At 48.3% G+C, this 23,622-nt stretch overlaps 1 protein-coding gene across 2 annotated transcripts; it reads right to left on the bottom strand.

Annotated features, from left to right (window-relative positions):
* Positions 1-7,529: 7,529 nt before the first annotated feature.
* On the bottom strand, positions 7,530-19,108 carry IL1RL1 (interleukin 1 receptor like 1). 2 transcript variants are annotated; one of them, XM_054728319.1, is made up of 12 exons: positions 19,052-19,108; positions 18,368-18,506; positions 18,076-18,279; positions 17,365-17,575; positions 16,483-16,657; positions 16,230-16,392; positions 15,111-15,182; positions 13,700-13,841; positions 13,463-13,608; positions 10,834-10,980; positions 9,239-9,406; positions 7,530-7,912 (listed from the first exon to the last, which is right to left on the bottom strand). In XM_054728319.1, exons 3-12 carry the CDS (start codon positions 18,203-18,205, stop codon positions 7,530-7,532), a joined length of 1,737 nt encoding a protein of 578 aa, XP_054584294.1. In that variant the 5' UTR covers positions 18,206-18,279; positions 18,368-18,506; positions 19,052-19,108. The 2 variants fall into 2 exon arrangements, with proteins under 2 accessions (XP_054584294.1, XP_027983986.2); XM_028128185.2 differs by lacking the exons at positions 7,530-7,912; positions 9,239-9,406; positions 10,834-10,980; positions 18,368-18,506 and having other exon boundaries at positions 12,764-13,608.
* Positions 19,109-23,622: the final 4,514 nt, after the last annotated feature.

The raw sequence follows: 23,622 nt of genomic DNA, 5'->3' as shown, positions 1-23,622 counted from the left end.
TTGCCCCCAACTTCCCTCCCCTGTTGGCCTGATCGCCCACAACTGACGCCCCCTTGCCGTGACATGCCTCCTCCACTGGGCCCCGCCGCCGCTGTGCATGCAGCCATCTTGTGACAGTCATCTTGTGATGATGTTAGGGCATGATGCGTGAGGGCGTGACGACCACATAGGTTATTATTAATATAGATTGGGCAATTTTAAGGAGTTTCTAATTGTCTCATAGCAATCTATGTCTGACATTCCTATTACATTCTTTCCCAAGACCCTTAAATAGTCTCACCTACAACCCCCCAGAGAACGAAAACGGTATTGTATAGGCTAAAGGGCTTTCTGCCTGTGATTTTTGATACCTTTCTAAAAGTATTATCAAAGACATGTGTTTTGTTAGATTTTAGAAAGTCAGCTTTCACATGCAAATTTGGGTGTCCTCCAGCTGCCGGTGAGCCTTGGCCCATCCACAAACACCAGGTTTTGTTTATTGCTTTTTATTCTGATGATAGTTAATTAATGGTGAGATTCCTCCTAGTCTCATACCTAGTTCACAGTTTAGTTATTTGTAGGTATTCAATTTATTCATTTTTTTTTATTGGGAGCTTTTAAAGCACTTTAAATTTTAATTTACTTTTTAAATCTTTCAAAACTTTTGAAAGCATGTGTTTTATGAATAGTCCTTTCATTCATATAGTCTTACTATTTTACTCAATAAAATAAAAATGAAGATTTTTTTTCTATTATAACACAATTCTAATAACAAATCATTGTAGTCATAAGCCAATCATATCGTTGAACACTAAGAAGTATGAGTTGGCCAATTTAAAAGGTTGAGTATATACAACATGCTAGATGGCTTTCCAGCTAAACATTAGTTAGAGTGGCCTATCAGAAATCAGAGCAACGATTTACATGCATTATCTTCAAGCAGTGTATTCAGCCAAAATTGAACAACTCCCACCCAAGCACGTATTCCAGAAGAGACCCTACCGCAAGTGACCTTGATGCCTACATGCCTGTGCCTTGGGGGCAACTCAAGCCTCCTGCTCTCTCCAGCTCTGTGGCTACTACCATTTTTGTTGGGATTTACTTATCTTCTATAATTGAAACTTTATAGCCTTGAGTGGAGGCCTGGGCCCACCAGGGTATGCTTGCTCTGTGGCTGTAGCCATCTTGGTTGGGTTAATTTGCATACTCGCTCCTGATTGGCTGGTTGGCGTGGCTAGTGGGTATAGTGGAGTGATGGTTAATTTGCATATTGCTCTTTTATTAGATAGGATGACTTCTCCGAGGAATTGAACCAAAAAAATGTGTCCACAAGAATGTTCAGAGTAGCCATATTCATAATAGCTATACAGTAAATGGAAAAAGCCCGCGTGTCCATCAGCAGGGAAATGGTTGGGAAACTGCTGTGCAGCCATGCAATGGAAACAGACTCAGCAATCCAAAGGAACAAACCACGCACACAGGCAAAGCATGGGTAAGCCTCAAGAACATGACATTCATGTGCGGAAGTCAGGAGCCACAATGTCGTCTGACTTTATTGATATGAATATCAAGACCTGACAAATCTAATCCATGGAGATAGTAATCAGAACAGTGCTTGTCTCAGAGGCAGGAGGAGAGTTTGTAAGGTGATGAAAACATTTCTATCTTGTTTTGGGTGATAACTACATAGGTGTGTGTAATTGTCAAACTCATATAGCTTAGGATCTACATTTTATTGTAGGCAAATTTAACTGAACTAGAAATACTTCTCTGTGTGTGTTTTACTCACAGGAATTTTCAGCACAACCATATGGGAGACACTCAACAGGTTTGGCTGGATTCATTGTACCCACACGGCCTAGTGTGGGCGGGCAGCACCGTTCTGCTCTGTGCGGTGAGGACACTGCTGAGTGCTGGTATGCGGTTTTCTGACATCTGTGTGTGTGTGCAGCTTGTTCATCAGCCATTGGAGCTGAGAAAGCGCTCGGAGCTCTTCCCCATCCTCCCCTCTTGAGTGGCAGACACTGGGGCCCAGAGCGCCCAGGTGCCTGGGGAATTGTGTGCAGGGTTAGGAAAAGGAATGACGGAGAGAAGAGCTCAGAGTTTCCCTGAGACCAGCCCTGCCTGGCCTCTCTGAAGTGTTTCCCTCTGCCTCCCAAGTTCCTACCGTGGGTGCTACACCCCGTAAGATAAAGCAGGGGTGCGCCTTACTCACCTCTCCATCTCCCTGCCCTCCCAGGGAGATACTCAGCCCATGTTCAGAAAATGTAAAGTTCGTTAAATACTTGCAAAGGAGCTTATAATATAGAGAGTTAACTATATTTAAAAATAAGAAATGTAGGTCAAATAGAAAACAAAGGTATTATGTAGCCAGACATTATTATAAATTCCTTGTTATGATACCCTCTATAATTGCTGTAGAAAGATTGCAACTCTTACTCTATGCTTTCAAGAAACGAATGAAAAGGGAAATAAATCAGCTCCGAAAAACCTTGTTCCCCGGCCGGTGTGCTCAGAAGGTGGGCTCCGCCTGTGCACTGAAGGGTCACTGGTGAGATTCCCAGGCGGAGCCCAGGCCCGAGTTGCAGGCTCCAGCCCCAGTGGGGTTCGTGCAGGAGGCAATGATTCTCTCTCACCATTCACGTTCCTATCTCCCTCTCCCTCTCCCTTCCTCTCTCTCTAAAAATCAATTTAAAAAACATTATTAAAAGTCTTGTGTCCAAAATCAGTAAGGCTTCTGTCATTCGAGGAAGGTGGGGGAGCAGGAAGAAAGACGCATTTATTCTGATAGTGAGACCCTCACTGAGAGAGGACAAGGAATAGAATCCACTTTGCAAGAAGCACAGGGAAGTGTCCTCACCACTGCTGCCACTTATGAATTCTTACTCTAGTCCAAATGCTAGTACTTTTCTTTTTATTTGATTAGTACAGAAATGCAAAGGGGTTTGGTATGATTATTCTCATTTACCTAACTTGTTCATGATTTTAGAGAAGTTCACTTGCTCATGGTTACACAGCTGGCAGGTAACGGAGGTTGACTGGCTGATTCCAAATTCTGTGATGTTAATCAATTATACACATCCTTTTCACTGGCTAATTTTTTAATAATTAAAAAAAATACACACACACACACAGAAGTCACCACATAAAAGTACAATAATCTACAGAGTAGGGTAAGAAGATTTAAGAAATAAAGATACCAGATGCCCAAGTAAATTTTAATTTCAAATCAATTTCAGATGATATTTCATTCTCTGAATTCAACTTTCACTTTATCTGGAAACCTTAATCCAAGGAGTACAGATTTAGGTTACAGGGTATCTAGAGGGATGGGTAGCTATAGGATATCTAGAGGGATGGGTAACTATAGGGTATCTAGAGGAATGGGTAGCTATAGGGTACCTGGAGGGATAGGTAGCTATAGGGTACCTAGAGGGATGGGTAGCTATAGGGTACCTAGAGGGATGGGTAGCTGTAGGGTATCTAGAGGGATGGGTAGCTATAGGGTATCTAGAGGGATGGGTAGCTATAGGGTACCTGGAGGGATGGGTAGCTATAGGGTATCTAGAGGGATGGATAGCTATAGGGTACCTGGAGGGATGGGTAGCTATAGGGTACCTGGAGGGATGGGTAGCTATAGGGTACCTGGAGGGATGGGTAGCTATAGGGTACCTGGAGGGATGGGTAGCTATAGGGTACCTGGAGGGATGGGTAGCTATAGGGTACCTGGAGGGATGGGTAGCTATAGGGTACCTGGAGGGATGGGTAGCTATAGGGTACCTGGAGGGATGGGTAGCTAGAGCTCCTCTAGGTGACTTTCCAGAAATAGGGTTTCTTTTCGGGTGAGATTCTGCAAGGGCTCAATGCAGCAAGTTCAAGACTGCACTTCCTGGCAGAACCGCAGTGCCTGTTTGTTTGTTTTTTATTGGGGGGGGGGTGCAGCTAAATAAAACTCATACCCTTCACCAAGCAGCTCCACTGCAGGCAGAAGCACCATCCCTCGCCAAACCTGCACCCTGGCAGGCCTCCCAGCCGTGGGCACGCTGCCTGGGTTTCGGGCCTGCTGATGTCACAGAAATGCTACAAGTAGAGTTTCTTAAGTTAAAAGGTCTTTTTTAATTGGAAGATATAAGATATACTGATATGGTCATTGCAGAATTATTGTAATGATGGCTATTTATATTGGACACAAGTTACATATTTAACAATAATTAAACACAACAACTATAGCACAACCATGAGATGGAACACTATGAATATTTTAAAATGTTAAAATTTAAATGACATGTCAAGTACTTTGATCATGATGTGAAGTTGAAAAAATATAAAAACTATACACTATGTAATCTAAGCTATATAAATGGTATGTTTAAGTATGAACTCACTTTTAAAAGCAAGTACATAATTTTAGGATGATAGAGCTATGAATCATTTTTATTTATTTTCTTCTTTTATACTTAACTGTTGTATATTTCTATAGACAATATTTCTATAGACATATCAATATATGAAAGAAATTATATTTATTTATTTAATACTAGAGGCCCGGTGCATGAAATTTGTGCACGGGGGGTGGGGGAGAGTCCCTCAGCCCAGCCTGCACCCTCTCCAATCTTGGACCCCTCGAGGGATATCAGACTGCCTGTTTAGGCCCGATCCCGGGCTGCTGGCTCCCAACTGCTCACCTGCCTGCCTGCCTGATTGCCCCCAACTGCTTCTGCCTGCCAGCCTGATCACCCCCTAACCACTCCACTGCCAGCCTGAGTGATGCCTAACTGCTCCCCTGCCGGCCCGATTGCCCCTAACTGCCCTCCCCTGCTGGCCTGGTCCCCCCCAACTGCCCTCCTCTGCAGGCCTGGTCCCCCCCCCCAACTGCCCTCCCCTGCAGGCCTGGTTGCACCCAACTGCCCTCCCCTGCTGGCCCAGTCACCCCTAACTGCCCTCCCTTGCCAGTCTGGTTGCCCCTAACTGCCCTTCCTGCCAGCCTGGTCCCCCCCAACTGCCTTCCCCTGCAGGCCTTGGTTCCTCCCAACTGCCCTTCCCTACAGGCCCAGTCACCCCTAACTGCCCTCCCCTGAAGGCCTGATCGCCCCCAACTGCCCTTCCTTGCAGGCCTGTTCCTCCCAACTGCCCTCCCCTTCTGGCCTGATTGCCCATAACTGCCCTCCCCTGCTGGCCATCTTGTGGTGGCCATCTTGTGTCCACATGGGGGCATCCATCTTTGACCACATGGGGGCAGCCATCTTGTGTGTTGGAGTGATGGTCAATTTGCATATTTCCCTTTTATTAGATAGGACTAGAGGCCCAGTGCACGAAATTCGTGCACTGGGGGGATGGGGGTCCCTCAGCCAAGCCTGCCCCCTCTCACAGACTGGGAGCCCTCAGGGGATGTCCTACTGACGGGGAGTGGGCCTAAGCTGCAGTCTGGCCTCCCTCTGTGGGAGGTGACCGGGCTGATCAGGGGTCACCTCCACTGCTGCTGCCACTGCCACAGCTGCCAAGGTGTTTTCATCAACACGGACTCCAGTCCCTTCACCAAGAAAAAATGACAACTTTCTTTAGGCATTTTCAAAATGTGTCTTTCATAGGATATGACATTTCTTTTCTTTCTTTCTTTCTTTATCCTCACCTGAGGATATGTTTCCATTCATTTTTAGAGCTTGGAAGAGAGAGGGAAAGACAGAGAGAAACATTAATGTCAGAGGAACACTTTGATTGGTTGCTTCCTGCATGAGCCCTGACCTGGGCCCTGGCCAGGGAGGAGTCTGCAACCTGGGTACATGCCCTTGATCAGAATCGAACCCAGACCCTGCGGTCAGCAGGCCGAGGCTCTATCCACTAGGCCAAACTGGCTAGGGTAGGATATGATATTTCTTAGCCCCTCCAGCAGCGGACCTTCGTTTTTTTCTCCAGGAGTGTGGTGGAAGAACCCTAGATCATCGTCTTGGATTCTTATAACTCAAGTTATCAAGAACACTGTGAGTGGCAGCGTACAGGGAGCTTAGCCAATGAGCAGTCAGAAAAGGTGTTTCCTCTGTAGCTCATGCGCAGAGGACCCCCTGCATTGTGTCCACAGGGCTTCTGTCCACTGGGCTGGGGGCATGCCCCAAGCTGCACTGTGGGGGCCGCTGGGGGCTCGTCCCCAGCCCAGCGGCCTGCATTCTGTCTGCTGGGCATCTGTCCGCTTGGCGTGCCCCAAGCCGCGCAGCAGTGGCTCAGAGCTTGCCCCTGGCCCAGCGCCTGCTTTCTGTCAGCAGGGCTTCTGTCTGCTGGGCCAGGGGCATGCCCCAAGCCACGCAGCGGCAGCTCAGAGCATGCCCCCGGCCCAGTGGCCCGCGTTCTGTCTGCTGGGCGTCTGTCCGCTTGGCGTGTCCCAAGCCGTGCGGCGGCGGCTCAGAGCTCACCCCTGGCCCAGCAGCCCAGCATTCTTTCAGCAGCCCTTCCTCCCTCTGCAGCCTGGGTGTGGGATGCTAGCGTCGTCACCAGGGCGACGATGCCAGCGTCCGGCCCTGGCACTATGGGCACCGCCATCTTTATAGCAGAGTGACAGTTAATTTGCATATTACTCTTTTATTAGATAGGATATTTTTATTGATTTCAGAGAAGAAGGGAGAGGGTGAGAGAGATAGAAACATCAATGATGAGAGAGAATCGTTGATTGGTTTCTTCCTGCATGCCCCCTACTGGGGATCGAGCCCACAACCTGGGCATGTGTCCTTGACTGGAATCGAACTGAGGACCCTTCAGTCCACAAGCCTACGCTCTATCCACTGAGACAAACCAGCTAGGGCTATGAAAGAAATTTTTTAACTGAAAAGAATCCTATATAATAAAGATGTAATATGCAAATGGTCGTTACGCCATGAAGCATAACGACCGACTGTGTAATGACCAGATCACTGATCAGCAGGAGGGTGGGGCAGCGAGCTACAAGTGGGCGGTGGAGAGCTACAGGAGGGCCCAGGGCAGCAAGCTATGAGGGGGGGCGGGGGAGGAGCTACACGGAGGGCAGGGCCTCGAGCAGAGAGCTACTGGAGGGCGGCAGTGAGCTACTGGCACACGGATTCGTTCACAGGGCTACTAGTTTGATTATAATGGCAATTGGGTAAGATACTCCAACACATTAGGCAATGATGAAATGATAAAACTAAGCTTCGATCAAATAAAATATAATAAATTCTGGCATGTGGGAACAAGATTTACTAACAACATTCTGCACAAGGGAATCTGAGTGTTCTTCCAGCTTATGTAAAAATTTAACTCTAAAACTCAGTTTGATGTTCAAATGTAGGAAATGAGGACTAAGGAGAGGGCAAACAGGAGGAGGAAGGGCACAGTGAAAAGACTGGAGAAAGACCAGCACAGGAGAGAGGGGCGAGGCGGGTGGAGAGGGAGAGGGGGGCGGATAACCTTTGGAAGCATTTTGTAACCACCCAGATCAGGAGAAGGGAGGTGGGGTTTCTGGAGGAAAGCTGAGGCTGAGCACCCTCGCCCTTCCGCCTCTCGGCCCTGCCCCCGCTGCGGGCTGCGGTGTGGACCCATCGGCCGGCCTAGCGCTGCGGCCATTCGGGAGCCGAGTGGGAGGCCCTGCCCGGAGGTTTGCTGGGCACCGGCATGTGGTACCTCACGCGCTTCCAGAACCTGGAATTCAGGGACCGCTTGTCGGCCACGTGGTCCTCCCTCCACTTGATGGTGCCCTGAACTTCCACCAGGTGCTGGAGGGACCCCGGGAGCCCCGCGAGCTGCGGGCCGCCGGGCCCGCCGGGAGCCGGCACCTCGATGAGAATGGCCTTGGAGTCGCCCTGGACCAGGGCGCTGTGCAGCGCCACCTCCTGCTCGTAGGCCAGCTCCTCGCTGTGCGCCGCCTCCGGCGTCAGGATGAAAATGTGCCGCCGGCTTTGTCGGATGTTGGTCTCCACCGCCGTGGCCACGTCTGGCAAGGAAAGACATGGAGAAGATTGCCCGATCTGCGTTTTTAAGTCTACTGCTTTCGTCACAAATGTTCTGAACCTAAAACATGTTATCCTCTGGTGTGAGACTCTGACACCATCAGTTCACCTCTGGGAAAAGGTCACGTGCTGGATCGAGAGCCCCTGCGTGCGTCCAACCCCTTTCACCGTGGCTCCATCACCCGCCCTCCTCTCCCCCAGGTAGGTCAGTCCTAAGAATTCAGGCTCATTAACTACATCGTATCTTTCTAGAATATTCGTTTCCATGTTTTGAAAGAGATTAGAATTTTAACTCTCACATTAAGGAGTGCAAACTCAGGTCTGGCCGGGTGGTGCAGTTGGTTGGAGTATCAACCCTGACAACAAGGCTGCTGGTTCCATTCCAATCAGGGCACAGGCCTAGGTCGCAGATGCTATGCCCAGTCGGGGCATATATGGGAGGTCACTGTTTCTCTCTCACATCGATGTTTCTCTCTCTCAAAAAAAAAATCAAAAAAAAAATCAATGGAAACATATCCTCTGGTGAGGGTCAAAAGAAAAAAAGAGTGCAAACTCGGGAGCCCTTGTTCCGCTGGATGACTAAAGTCTCTAGGAAGTCCAGGATCCACTTCAGCCCCATGCTCCCTTTTTAAGAAATGGATGTGATCCAGACTAGAAAAATCTTCAGGAAGACAGATCCACATCTGGGTGGGCTTAGATAAACATTAAACCCAGTTCTCACTGCAAACGTGATGCATGGTTAAGAAAACCCAGCCAGAGGCAAAACCACTCCACGTATTCCCGAGAATGGTGGCTGAGAGACTGCCAATTTACTGGGTCTGAAATAAGGAAGGGAATGTTAACTAGAGCCAGTCAGGATCCTAACAGAAAACACGGCACACTCAGAAGGACTGATGAAAGAGAGTTTGTGTGGGCAGAACCAGGGAAATCAATGAGAGGCGGGGCAGACCCCCAAAACTGGCAATATCAGGGAGCAATTGCACCCTCCAGTGTGTGAGGAAGGAAGCCGCTATGAGGAAGCAGCCAAGGAGTGTAAAGGCCGGCGACAGGAGCTCTGCTCCGGCAGAGAGACGGGCAGCTCCCCTGGCAGCATCACCCAGGGGGCAGGACATGTGCCAGTGCCTCCCTGATCGAGGGGCAGGAGGAAGCAAGAAAAACATCTCCTTCCTCTGGATAAATAGTTAAAATCACCAGTTGTTAGGCCTGGAATAATGACCCTACGTCTGTATCCACCGCAAGATTGAGACCACCCATCCCTGAGCCTTCTGAGGAAGTGCGTTTCTGTCCTAGATGTATGTTGATAGTGTTACCTTCTCCAGGTAGCAGATCTCGCCCATAAATGCATAAGTTATAGCCACATTTATTTTCAAGAACATCAGGCAGAATCTGGTGAACAAAGTACCCCACAGAGCAGTTCCCCTCCGGACTATCTTTGTGGGTCCGTGGATAGATAACATAAGCATCATAGATCTTTCCATCTGAAAATGAGAGCGAAAAGTACAATTTTATTATTTGATTCTAAGAAATTAGTATTCACCAGCAAGTTTTATGGTTATTGATGAATGTATCCAACACCCCAAAATATTGTGGAATCTAGAGATGACAACAGTATACTGCCACAAATGTCATCAGAAAATCAATCTTAATTCCAAAGTTCTCCTTTTTACTGTTCAGACTGAATGAGAGAGAACCGGCAAGAGGTTGGCAGTTTAGTTCGAACCATATTGTCACATTTAATCAATATTCTGTTAACAAGTATGTATAGTCATGGATAAGGTACGCTGTGTTGTAAGATCTCGAGCTTATCTCTTGTTTGCCTGATGCTTCCCTGGGGAAGTAGAATTGCTGAAGGCTAATAGTGGCAAGGGAGTAGAAATGTTTAAGGGAACTGAGTTTCCCACAGATCCAACAAGTAGCCCGCGTGGAGTGGACCCTGTGGACGAGCTGAAGCCCAGTTCACAGGAGAGGCAGAGCTGTCTTCTGTCCTGTGCGTGCTCCGGACCTTGGTCAGACCGTGCAGCAGGGCCCCTGGGCGCCGGTGGACCTGTCTGACCTCTGCACGTCTGGGAACAGGAGCAATTTAGTTAAGGTTTAAATTCCAAAATATTTTTCAAAATGTGTAAACCTTTCTGGGCTTTGGGCAGAGCCTGTTACTGGGGCTTTAGTAGGAAAAGCAATCTATAGGGGAGGAAGTCTGAATTGTTAAGTTGTAGAGGGTCCCCTGGGAAGACACAGGGGCATTCTTCAAATTGTTGTTAACTGAGCCCCAGGCATTGGCAAGAGTCTTGTCTCGGTTACACGCCCCCCAAGAATGCGGGGGGGGGGGGTGTTATCAGTTCCTAACTTACCTTTGTCCAGGTACCGGGAGAGGGGCTTTGGACCAGTGGAACCAGTCTAGCACCGGGAAAGAGGGAATGAATAGGACCTGGGCCCTCCCAAGCTCCTTTGATCCTAAGTTTTCCCGTGAAACCCCCTTGTATATTGGAAAATAAATAAATGTGCTGCGTGGCTCAGGGCAGCCGTCTGTCTCTCCAGCAGAAGAGGTCAGCGACCCACCCGGGACCCAGCTTGAATCTATTTCTGTGTCGACTCTCTTTATTTCATTGTTTCTCAATCCCCGGCCGCCTCTACCAAGAACCCATTTCATCTCTCTCCGTGCTGGCCACGGGAAAGGGAGATCCCCGCCGCATCAGGCCCCAGCATTAAGTTGCATCTTAGAACCATAAGGAGCAACAGGCAGGATGAAGAATGGCTTCTGAGTGGACTCAGAAAGGTGTGCGAAGTACATGCTGCTAATCAAAAGGAAAGCTGGGTTTTGTAGCATAGCCATAAGAGAGTAAAAGACAAGTAACCAAGAGCCATCATGGTACCTTTTCTTTTGAAGAACTCGAAACTTGCCACTTACCGTTCCTAGCTTTGTAAGGCCTTGCTATGTCCCTCCAGAAAAGAATAACCTCAATCCAGAACACTTTCAGCATTATCATCATGATGTTAATTAGCATTAACAATATGCCAAATCCAGCAAGCATGTAGTAGGTGCTCTGATGATCAACTATTCAAAAGATACGGGAGGACAAACATTATTATTGTGAAAACGAGCATACGAGGCATAGAGACACGTAAATGTAACTAAGGTAGGAGATAAAAGCCTGGTTTTAACTATCAGAGGTTTTAGAAGGAGTGCGCACTCCATGCTGGACTGGGAATGAAGACTTCCTGCAGGAGGGTCCCTGAAGAAGGTGAGATTGAGATTGCTGCAAAAAGAACTGTATTGCTCCTGGCAAGAGACAATGCTGTGAGCTCCAGGGCAGGGATGGGAGTATGTTTTCTGAGGAACCGGAGTAATCCAATTTGGGGAATGAAGGTATGATAAGAATCGAGACTACAGCTAAGGCGTTTCGCCTTTATTCTGAAGATCATGGGAGCCAATGAAGAGTGTTGAGTGATGTGTTAACAATGAATGTGACTTTCAAGCAGGATTAATTTGATGGCAGTGGAAGGCTTGTTTCTGTGGAAAGAAACTCAGAGTAGAGTGGGCCAGAAGTTTCTGCAGCTTGGAGTAAGAGGTGAGGAGGGCTCAAACTCATGAAATAATGAGAAAGGAGTGGACAAGCCCAGTGTTGGGGCATTAAGGAGAAAGCGTCAACAGGTCTTGGAGATTTCTGAATCTGGAGTTGGTGGCCTGGAGGAGTGGGGAAGAAGCAAGAGCCATTTAAGCTTCTAAAGCTCCCTGGTGGAGAAGTCAAGGCTCTGGGCTCTAGGTCCCACACAGACCCCTTACCTCTCTTATGGTGAACACTATTTAGCCATCACTGAACTGTATCCTGCACTCATTGCCCCACAAAATACATATGCATGATGGTCCCTATCTTCAAGGACTTGCGACAGGTATGTGCAAACTGAACATAAGAGCTGTGACCATTAATGGTATTGGTGGCTGTTTCAGGTTTACTTCCCCCTTTGGAACTGCTAACTACCATATTTTGCAACTACCAGGTAGGATCGGGCCTAAACGGGCAGTCGGACATCCCTTGAGGGGTCCCAGATTGGAGAGGGTGCAGGCTGGGCTGAGGGACACACCTCCCCATGCACAAATTTCATGCACCGGGCCTCTAGTTGAATAATATTTAATAATATGGGAATACAGGCCTTTTAAGTTTTTTTAAAAATTAAAGACAATGCTGTAATTTATTTTATTCTATGACTAGAGGCTCGGTGCACAAAATTTGTGCACTGGGTGGGGGAGGGTGTCCCTGAGCCCAGCCTGCACCCTCTCCAATCTGGGACCCCTCAGGGGATATCCGACTGCTGGTTTAGGCCCATCCCTCTCACAATCCAGGACTGCTGGCTCCCAACTGCTCGCCTGCCTGCCAGCCTGATCACCCCCTAACCACTCCCCTGCCAGCCCAATTACCTCCAACTACCCTCCACTTCTGGCCCAGTTTCCCCCAACTGCCCTCCCCTGCCAGCCTGGTTGTCCCCAACTGCCCTCCCCTACAGGACCAGTCACCCCTAACTGCCCTCCCCTGCCGGCCTGGTTCCCCCCCTCCCCCAATTGCCCTCCCCTGCTGGCCTGGTTCCCCCCCGCCAACTGCCGTCTCCTGCAGTTCTGGTTCCTCCCCAACTTCCCTCCCCTGCTGGCCTGGTCACCCCCAACTGCCCTCTCCTGTATGTCTGATCACCCCCAACTGCCCTCCCTTGCCAGCCATCTTGTGGCAGCCATCTTTGACCACATGGGGATGGCCATCTTGTGTTAGGGTGTGAGGGTCAATTTGCATATTTCTTCTTTATTATATAGGATGAGAAATAAAGGAATTGGTCAAGACAGTACAACAATGCATCGATTTTTGTTTAATTTACACAGCTGTTGAGATAGAACATAACCACATTGATTTGAAGAAAAACAGGTGAAAGGTACCAAATACAGAGAAACTAGAAGGAATAAAACACCAGGTACATGTAACATGAAAGCAGTTCCAGCCCCAGTTACCAGAGAACATTCCTAAAATGGCAACATAAGCAATGCATAGGAATACGATTTTCTTACTGGAACGAACAGAAATTAAGTACTTCACTATTTCGTTCACATTGCCAGCTCCACTAACAAAATGTGTGCTTTTTATGACAAAAAAATACATTATAAAAGGGGCAATGTTTATGACATGTTATAAAAGGTAACAAAGAACATGTTCACAGATTGCTGTCTTCTTTCACACACAGTGGGGCAGAGAGGGCTGGGGAGGCTGGAAGCAGGAGGCCCAAGGAAGCCGCTGGTGTGGAACCAACAGGGGAATGGGGGCCAGAGCAGAGGGAGGAGGGGGGGGAGGCAGAAGAGGGCAGGGGAAGGGAGAGGTAGAAGAAGGAAGTAAAGCGGTGGAGAGGCTGCCACACACATTGGGAAGTGGCCTGACTGCAGGGTCATGTGCTCAAGGGGAGAAGCGCCTTTGCTGGGAGGCCCGGCGCTGTCCTGTGAGCCCTGGAGCTCACAGCTGGTGCAACAGGCTCATGACCAGTGTCTCAGAAACACGCCTTACTTGGCTCTTTCCTCCTGAGTCTTAGCGAGTGCTTTCTCAAGCCACGGAAATTCAGGGCCAGACAGCGGTACTTCAGCAACAAATCCTCTTCTCTCACATCTGCTATTCTCAGAACGGAGCTCAGACAGGTCAGCGCGTTGCTGGAACTGAGAAGGCGACTGGTTACCTTCAATGCTATTTTTCAATTGCAATTGTGTGGGAGGCCAAGGGGGTGTTTTGACTTCAATATGAAAATACCTTTGATTTTGATCTTGCTCCTCCCAAATTCTTGCTTCACCCAAGTTCCCCACGTTGATTCCATTGACCTGCCACAGGACGGCGGCCAGGAGCTGTGAGCCTTTCCCAAAGCAAGCGGAGCAAGTGATGTTCACTGCTTTCCCTGCAGGAGGAGAAATTCACCAGTAATATTAAATGCTGCAAATAGTATTTATTTAATGTGAAAACACGGTTGATGACTCTCCCCACCCTCCCTGTCTGCACCGCCCTGCCGCTATCTTTATGTCACTCACAAGAAGGCTTGAAGCTCAGCCCCTTCCCACTCTCACCGCATGAGGAAGCTCAAGAGACAAATGACTCCAGCTTCAATCCCACGTTAGTTATAATGGCGTACTCCTTCACGGTAAACTGGATTTTCCTTTTAACTGCTCTCCCGCATGTATTTCTCTTCCTTTTGAATTCTATTCATCTCGCTCCAGGCGAGTAACACTGCTTTACCTGACCTGGCTACCATCCCAGTATTTCATCGTCCAAGAGCCCTCTCCTTCTGATCCTTAACGTGAGACTTCCTCCCTCAGACCTGAGGCCAGGCTGCCTCCCTCAGACCTGAGGCCAGGCTGCCTCCCCGCAGGGCCCAGGGCTGCCTCCCGAGAGGGCCTGGGGACGGGCATGCAGGCCCCTTCCCGGCTCCTGCCTCTAGAATTAGGTATTTGGAGAGAAAAGGAGCTCAGCATCTCTCCACGGGGAACAGGGTATAAACAAGCAATGAGGTGTTCTCTAGAGAGGTTGCAGCGACATGGGACGCAGGCAGGAGAAGTCCCGCAGGGTGAGGCCGCCTGCTGCATGGGTAAACGGAGGCCCTGGGCTCCCTGACAGCTGTGCTCCTGCCGTCCGCGGGCTTGGGGAGGCAAGGGTCTTCGCAGAGGCGTGCCTTTGAGCTTCGTGTTGAGAGGTGAGAAGCGGCACGGAGGTAGAAATGCCCATGTCCGTGTCACAGCCATGGGTGGCCGTGGGGGAATGGCTGCAGATGAGCCAGTATGTGGGTGAGGACCAGTCGGGCGGGCCATTTACATGCAAAACCTTATTTGCATCTCCCACCTCTGGGGGACCAGGAAAGGTGGAGATGGGGAGTCGGAAAGTCTGGGTTCTGGCCTATCACTGAGTATCCACAGCCTCCGGCACGTCACCGGTCCCTCTGAGCCTACGTGCCCACCAGCGTAAAGGGAACAGTCTCCACCCTGGGCAGAAGTGACAGCGGCGCAGGAGTTACGAAGTCGGCACAGGAGTAGATGCCGTGCACGGCTGTGACCACATGTCCCCACTCTTAGCCAGAGCCCAGGCAGGGCTGCCCCCGCGCCTCATGTAACCCTCAGGACACGGCACAGTGCGGACCCACCTGGGGGTCTGGGGCGGGGGGAGGGAGGGTTCTTACCGACTTGCACGTCCTGGGTTGCATTTTGTGGAGGTGCTATTATTACTGGAAACAATGAAAAGCCATTTTCATCTTAAATCAAAGACAAGAAGAGAATATACTGTTAGAACAGCTTTTGGATGGTCATCAATATAAAACATATATTTCAAATTTCTATCCTTTTTCATAGCAATGTTTCTCAAATTTCTGACGACAATGGCAGCAAATACGCACAGACGCAAAGAAACAAAACTTTAAAATAAAATAGTATTTTCCCTCACTGGTGACTATGCTCTTTGGTATTTTCTATTCTCTTTTATCTCAATACACGAATACTAGACCAACCCATTAATTAATCGTACGACCTAACAATTGTCAGAAAAGTACACTTTGGGGAGGGAGAGTTCAGAAGACCCGTGAGAATGATCAACGCGGGAGCCCCGATTCTGCTGGGGCCTCTGCTGGGCCCGTGGCCTGGCGGGGCCGCCACCGAGGCCCGTGGCCAGGAGTCTGCGGTGAGCGTGACGGCTGACGGCGTGTGGGCTGCGGCCCCTTTCCCCGCGGGAGCCGAGGGCTTTGCCCCGGGAAATGCCCACACAGGCCCGCTTCCCCCGGCCGAGGAGACATTTTGTCCACGTGACACTCTTGGTTGTGACATCTTTCCCCTGGATGGGCTTTTGTGGAGTTTAAAATAAAGTGGGGAATGTACAATTCAGTGACCTGCTTGAGGCCTGGATGATGTTGAAGGCATTGCAAACCAGGGCTGAAAGCCACGTGACAACACCCAGGTGTCCTTAAAGCTGCTCACCAACCTCGAGTCCAGTGAGCTATATTAGAGGCGAAATAGGCTTTTTTCTACCTACAGAATCTTTGACAACAAGTTGGGGAAGAAATGTTAATCTTGCTCTTCAGATAGTTGCACCGCGGTCAAAAACGTTAAGTTCGCATTCGATCACATTATCTTTGAAAATTAAGTAAAGAAAGGACAGCACGGGTGAGCTCGGGTGCGCAGCACCGTCTCCCTGTGAGTCTGGGTCTTGGTGGTGACGGGAGAGCGCGGAGGGCAGCAGGAACCCCCACACGCAGGGCCGCGCCCCCCGACCTCGGCAGATGTTCCATCTGCTAAGTTCTGTCGCTTACCGCGAAAGGCGAATGATCTGGTTGCTGTCACAGTGTAACTGACTCCGTTTTCATTGTGCATAAATTTGCATGTATAATCACCCGCATCCTTGCTAGTTGCATTGTCAATCAGCAAAAAAGTCTTTTGTACGTAGTACCTTGATCCTTGAAGAAGTTTACAATTCTGAAATACAAAATGCCATTCCACTCTCAATAATCCTAACTTTCATCTATTTTGTGTAATTTTCATTTATTTTCCCCAAATTTCCTTTACCTTAAACCACTCAACAGGTGCTGTCCAATTGTAGAGGTCAATGGTAGGACAATATATTTTGGAATTTTTTTCTGATCCAGAGGTTGTTGAATATATCAGGTCATCTGGAATTTTGCAGCCTGGTTGTTTTTTATATATGGTGACATTCACATGTCCAGTCTTATTGAAGGTAGAACTATTAAAATAAATCCAACAATTTAAAAAAGTTACTTAGCATTATGAAATAATTTTACCCAAACCTGGTTTATATTATTTATGTAGATCACAGGTGAGGAAACTGAGGAACAGAGAAGCAACCTGCAAGCATCCAGCTGACTAGTGACAGAGATGAATCTGAAATAGAAACTTGTCTGCCCTCAGGACCTAGGCACCCTAACCATACACGTCCTGCCTTTCAGTGAAGTTCCTCTGACATTTTGTCTGTACCAAATACAGGCACACAATCAAAACAAGCAGCAGTCTGTCTGTAGGAAGAGTAATTTGTAGGCGCACAATCTCACATCCCTCCTCGGTCACCGCTCAGGTGTCAGGCATTGGTGATGCCTCCTGTGCCACCCTCAGGCCCCGGTGCCCACTGCCTCGCTTACTGTTTGCTGTGCTGATGTACTCTCACTTCCAGCAGAAGTGAGCAGCTGGTCTCAGTTTTCTTGGTCACTAGAAAAACAAGGTTTTTCCTAACTGAAAAGACTGGGCTAAAAATTAATCCCTGCAGTTCCACATCAGAACCACCTGCACCCCTTCCTAGAGGCACTCTTTTACTCAATCACTTTGCAAAGTCAATGGTACCAGAAAAGTCTATAAAGAGAAGGAGAGTGAGGGCACCCAGGCCATCATCTCTGAAAGGAAAGAGAGCGAGCCTAGCGATCGGGTGACGGGTACTACCTTCTGAGAATGCAAGTGTAAACTCCAGAGTCCTCAGCTTTGGCTGGGAGAAGCTTAAGACGTTCCCCTGCAGCGAATACACGGTTTCCTTTCTGGGTGGTGACACTTTGGTTGGTTTCTGAGTAATACCAATCCACAGGGTATCGAGATCTTCCTTGTCTAGGACATCTCACAATTAGAGCCTCATTTTCCATACCCACGGATGATCTCCCTGCAGATTAAAAATATGAAATGACTCTAAAATGACCATACAACGATTACAATTCTTATCCTCTAGGACATCCCCCTCTAGGATTGAGCAATGGGCCACACTTTGTGATATTAAACTGAGAAAGAAGAAATAAGTGATTAAGATCTTTTATGAAATGCTCTAAAGGGTACCAGAGATTGGAGAGTCAATTTGGAGCTAAGTCCCCCAAACTGCTCCCATGGGAGAGGCATGTCCACCGTACAAAGCAGGCTGCCAATCGGAGGACGCGTACCATGCCTGCCGGTGCAGGCGCCTGGCAAGCTGCGACATATTTGAACATTAAAGCTAAAATGATGCTATATCTATGTGGAACCCATCTTCATGGGTTTGTAATGAAGATGACTGTAGAGCATAAATAAATTTCCAGGTTACAATTTAACTGGAATGACTGTAAGCAAGCAGCTTAAAACAAGGCAAATGTTCTTGAACATTTTAAGTTACAGTTGCAAAGCAATACGTACAAATTGAAGCTGTTGTGAAATGTGTAAGGACTGTTACAATCACCAGGACCCGAAGTCGCATTCTTGGTTTATCAGCTAGAGCGGCGGTGGCCACTGATGGTTGAGATGATTCAAGTTGAATCCCTGGCATACGAGGTAAAGGTCTCCCAGGAGGCTGACGGTGCGCCTAGGATTTATCACTGGAAAGAGTTGTCAGTCTCTCCACTGAAAAAAAAATCATACAAAACCACTTGTAAAATATTTACACCCATGACTTTTACTTGCGTAATTACACCCAGGGAACGGTCCGCACCAGGTGTTTCTGTGCAGAAACAGTGGAAACAGCGGTTTCAGGAGCGCGTCGCTGCCGCTGTGCCCGGACCTTGGACCCGGAGAATGACCTCGCAATGGCCACGCTATTTCAGTGTCTGATGACAATGGACTGAAAGAAGCTAAATTAAAAGAAAAGAAAATGAACTTATATTATTGAAGAAATTAAAACCATAAAATTTACAGACCCTGGAAAGCACAATATTATCGATGCTAATATAAAATTACCACCATCTGTACAGGCTGGCAGCTGCGTGCACAGCGTGGCCACACTCAGGCACACGCAAACAGTCCTCAGAACACCGCTCAGGCGTGTGGGAGAGTGAGGGTTAAGCATTACCCCAATAGCTGCCCGGACACCGCACCGACCCTCAAAGGTTCATCCCTGCTCATCCCCAGGACTCACGGAGGCTTTCTAAAGGCACTTGAGAGTCTGTGGAAAACAATCACACACTCTCCTGTTTCCTGCAGCAAAAGAATCACTTAACTACATCTTTTTTCTTTAAAAGTCAGGGGAGGAATGGAACCAATATAGAATTTGACAAATATAAGAATAAACACAACTTTTAAGAAAGCACACTTTCTCTAAACATAGGTTATTGATACTTTTTATTAAATGAGTAGAAAAGCTTTCAGCACAAGCTTTAGGTAAGTAATTGATGCTCACCCACTGGAGGACAGCTCAGGACCGCCGCTCTGCGCTGCTCCCTGCGGCTCCTTAGGAGCCGGCGCGCTCTTATTCCAAGGGAGCTGCTCAGACATCCTCAAGCCAGCACCACCCCACCCACCACTCCACCCACCCTCAACGTTGATTTTGTGCCAAAATTCATGACATTCAAAAATGCTGGTGCATCATGTACCAGGAATTCCTAACCTTGGTACACAAATATTTAAGCCTAAGGACAACATTCCTTCAGGGAGGAAGTCATCAAATTGCCTCCCTCTATTTTTGCATCAGGTTCTCAAACTAGAAAGTGCTTGCCATTTATCACCCTGGCATTATTACCCTTTTGGTCCCGAATAAACTTGAAATGCTGGGGCCTTGAAACCGTCCTTCCAGAGTCCTGGATGCTGCTGGCTCAGCCATTGGGGGCAGATGAGAGTTTCAAAAGCAACCCAAGACAAGCCGTGAGAAGCAAGCAGGCCCTGAAGAGAGCCTGGAAATGTTCTGTTTATGGTTCAGAATGTGATGCAATCTCATCCAAAAACAGCTTCCAGCTCCTGAGATTTAAGTCCCTGGTGGGCTGTCAGTTCTGATGGAAAAAAGAAGGTTTCTCTAAGGAGCTCAGGGAACTAGAGGGAGGCTGTAAGAAGGCCACCTCAAAGGCATGGCAGGAAGACATAATTCTTGGGCTCCTGTGAATCATATGTTAGCTCTGCATAGCTGGTATGACTCTACTTGAGTAAATGCAACTTAATTTTGAAACTCATCACTTCCCAGAAGGATTCGGGAGCTAATTCCAGACCAGCACAATATTATTAAGAATGACAACAGCTAAGCTTTTCCTAGAACTCTCTCTATGCCAGATACAGTTCTAAGTGACTCAAATGTAGTGACTCCATTCTCACCCAACAAGGCAGATGCTATTATTAGTTATCACAATTTACAGAGAAGGACGCTCAGGCACAGAGTGGCTAAGCCACTGTCCAAGTCACACACCTCGAAGGGGTAGAGCCAGAGCTTGAACCCAAGCAGGCTGGCTCCAAAGGCGAGGTGCCTAATCACGAGTCCTAGTGCCACCAGGTAAGGAAGGCGAGGAGCGGAGGCGCTGCCCAGGGGAGTCCATGCGGGCTCCCGAGTGAACCACCGCCTTGCCCTCACCGCCCAGGCCCGCCAACCTGCACAGAGCTGACCAGATTTTGGGCCCAGTCATGTGCTCTGACGGAAAAGACAGTCTTGTCACTACTGGAAGACCGAAGATGAGATGTCTGGCATAAATTTGGGGAATTAGGTCCACTCATTGTTAATCTCAAGTTAGTTTTCAAAGTTCTTGATCCTGTGGAGGGGCACTAATAGGAAGAGAGCCACAGTTGTTGGATAATTACTCACCTCACTAACGGTAGATGAGAAGTTTTCTCACAGACCCTGGGACACTGGAGGATGAAACGAGGCTGTAAAAAGATAAGATGCCTCGATGGGTCCGTGACTCAGAGAACAGACCAAGGGCAGGACACGCTTTCATTTGGTGGCTGTGCCGGGACCCTGACCCCTCTGGGGGTTTACCTCAGGACACTGACCATCCTCGGGGCGCAGGCGCGGGCTGAGCTGTGTGTAACATCACAGAAGACTAGCCACCTTGTTATCGGACTCTGAGCTCCCGAAGGCCGACTGCGGACCCTCCCTCCCCTTTCCCTGTGACACTGGCGCTGCACGTAGCTGTCTCCCCTCCTGTGTGTAACCAGCAGCTGGCGAGGGGGTCAGAGCAGAATTTCCAGGGTTACCTGCTGCTCCCCATGCTGCCGGCAGGACTGGCATAAATGCTCAGATAGGATTCAACCCTGTCTCATAGGGTTTGGCTCAAGCAGGGGCAGGCGGCCTCAGACTGATTGAGTCCGGTTTCTTTCTTATTATCAAAGATCATATGAGTTTTGGCCATGAGGCCACAGAATCAGGAGCAGGTGAGCTTGGGACAATGTCTGGGAAACCATGAGCTCTACATAATGTTTTGCTAAATAAAATAATACAATCCTGAATGTTCTAATACTTGAATATGGACTTATATTTTGTATCCTAAAACATCTTTTCAAAAATGTTATTCAGGCATTTATTCATTAAACTAGGCCACATTTACATTGCTTTTTTTAGTTTTAAATTAGGTTTCTTAGTTTAAAATGAGGTTTCAGTTAGAATCCTATCTAATAAAGATGGAACATGCAAATTGACTGTCACTTTGCGACAAAGATGGCAACACCCTCAGCCAATAAGAAGGGAATATGCAAATTAATGTGACAAAGATGGCAGCAGCCAGCCCAGAGCGAAGGTGGGAGGTGGCTCCCAGCCCCAGAGTGAAGGCGAGAGGTGGCGCCCAGCCCTGGAGTGAAGGCAGGAGGCGGCGCCCAGCCCTGGAGTGAAGGCAGGAGGCGGCAGCCAGAGCGAAGGCCTGGGTCCTGGGTGCCAGAGGGAACCTGGTGCCAGCAGCCAGGGGAAGGAAGGCCTATTCTTGCATGAATCTTCATGCATCGGGCCTCTAGTTTTAACATAATAAACATAAAATCTTACAGAAACATTTAATAAAGCCTATTATTATAAAACTAGAGGCCCGGTGCACGAAATTTGTGCACGGGGGTGTGTGTTCCTCAGCCCAGCCTGCACCCTCTCCAATCTGGGACCTCTCGAGGGATGTCTGACTGCCCATCTAGGCCTGATCCCGGTAGGATTGGGCCTAAACGGGCAGTCAGACATCCCTCTCACAATCCAGGACTGCTGGCTCCCAACTGCTCACCTGCCTGCCTTCCTGATTGCCCCTAACCGCTTCTGCCTGCCAGCCTGATCACCCCCTAACCACTCCCCTGCCAGCCTGATTGATGCCTAAATGCTCCCCTGCCAGTCTGATTGCCCCTAACTGCCTTCCCCTGCAGCCCTGGTCCCCCCCCCCAAACTGCTCTCCCCTGCAGGCCTGGGTCCCCCCCAACTGCCCTTCCCCTGCAGGCCCAGTCACCCCCAACTTCCCTCCTCTGCCAGCCTGGTCCCTCCCAACTGTCCTCCCCTGCTGGCCTGATCCCTCACAACTGCCCTTCCCTGATGGCCTGATCCCTCACAACTGCCCTCCTCTGCTGGCCATCTTGTGGTGGCCATCTTGTGTCCACGTGGGGACAGCCATCTTTGACCACATGGGGGCAGCCATATTTGTGTTGGGGTGACAGTCAATTTGCATATTACTCTTTTATTAGATAGGATAATTCAGTCATCCATTCAACAGGTAAGTCCTGTCATTCAAAGTACACTACTCTGTGGTATTTACATCAATATCATTAAAATTTTACAGATGAAAAGGAAAACCCAAGGATGAGACCAGTGAAGTCACATGACCAAGTTCCCCCAGTTTTGGCTGGGGCTGAAACCAGGCTTGTTGAACCTCAAGGCCAAGTTTTTGTTTTGTTTTGTTTTCTAATATCAACTGAAAAAAGAGCAAGGTTGGAGCAGTAAGTCTTTCCTTCTTATATTAAACAAAATAAACTCACCCGCTTCCCCTTAGGCCCCTTATATACCATGATACCATCCAATACAAAACTATAGTACTGTAGTTTATTTTTTGTTAATTATCGCCCAAAGATATTTTTCCATTGATTTTTAGGGAGAGCAGAAGAGAGAGGGAGAGACAGAGAGAAACATCGATGTGAGAGGAACACATCGATTGGTTGCGTCCTGCACATGTCTGACCAGGGCCTGGGCCAAAGAGGAGCCTACAACCCAGATACCTGTCCTTGACCGGAATTGAACCCAGGACCCTTTGGTCCACAGGCTGATGGATGCTCTATCCACTGAGCAAAACTGGCTAGGGCTACAGTACAGTAGTTTATAGTAACTTAACAAGACAAAATGTGAAAGGCAAGAGCTATTAATAAATAAATAAAGCAAATTTGAGCAGCCTTGAATTCCTGCCAAGTTAATCAGAACTCGCCAACGTTTGCTAGTTTCTGATACATACATTCCCTCTTTGTAGGGTTTCCCAGCACTCTTCATTGTCAATATTAGCCTAACCTAATTTGGCCATAATTTTTTCTGATTTGGAGGTTATGATTTTGAAAATCACATGTCCCTAATTATGATATTTTCACTAAAAATAAAAAGACAAAACAAGCAAACAAAAAACCTTTTCTTGCCAGAGTAACAGCTGGCTGCTTACATTTGGAATGTGGTACTGAAGTTTTTCATGACATGGAAGAGGTCCTGGGAGGCTTCCATATTTGTCTTGGCTAGTTTTGTAGCTAAATAAAAACAAAGTCCCACATGCCACAGCTGGCCATCTGTGCCTTATCTTACTGTAAACCATGTCAAAAATCAGGACATTTTTGTCACGTTAAATACATGAACTTAAGTGAGTCAGGTTCTCACACAATTCTCATAAGAGTAAGGGGAACTGTTTCTTCATTTCATTGGAAAGCATCTGAGATGCAACTTTCCGCCTTTTTCCTGATGAAATGTGGGCAGAGCCTGTGATGACGCAGGGCAGAGTCCATGTGTGGTGGCAGGGGCCTGGCCTGTGGCTCTGGAGAAGGCTCTGGGCCCAGCTCCAT

This window comes from Eptesicus fuscus, chromosome 16, assembly GCF_027574615.1.
Source record: "Eptesicus fuscus isolate TK198812 chromosome 16, DD_ASM_mEF_20220401, whole genome shotgun sequence".
NCBI lineage: Eukaryota > Metazoa > Chordata > Mammalia > Chiroptera > Vespertilionidae > Eptesicus > Eptesicus fuscus.
The sequence above is the reverse complement of the archived record's forward strand: the minus strand, read 5'-3'. Positions and strand labels throughout refer to the sequence as shown.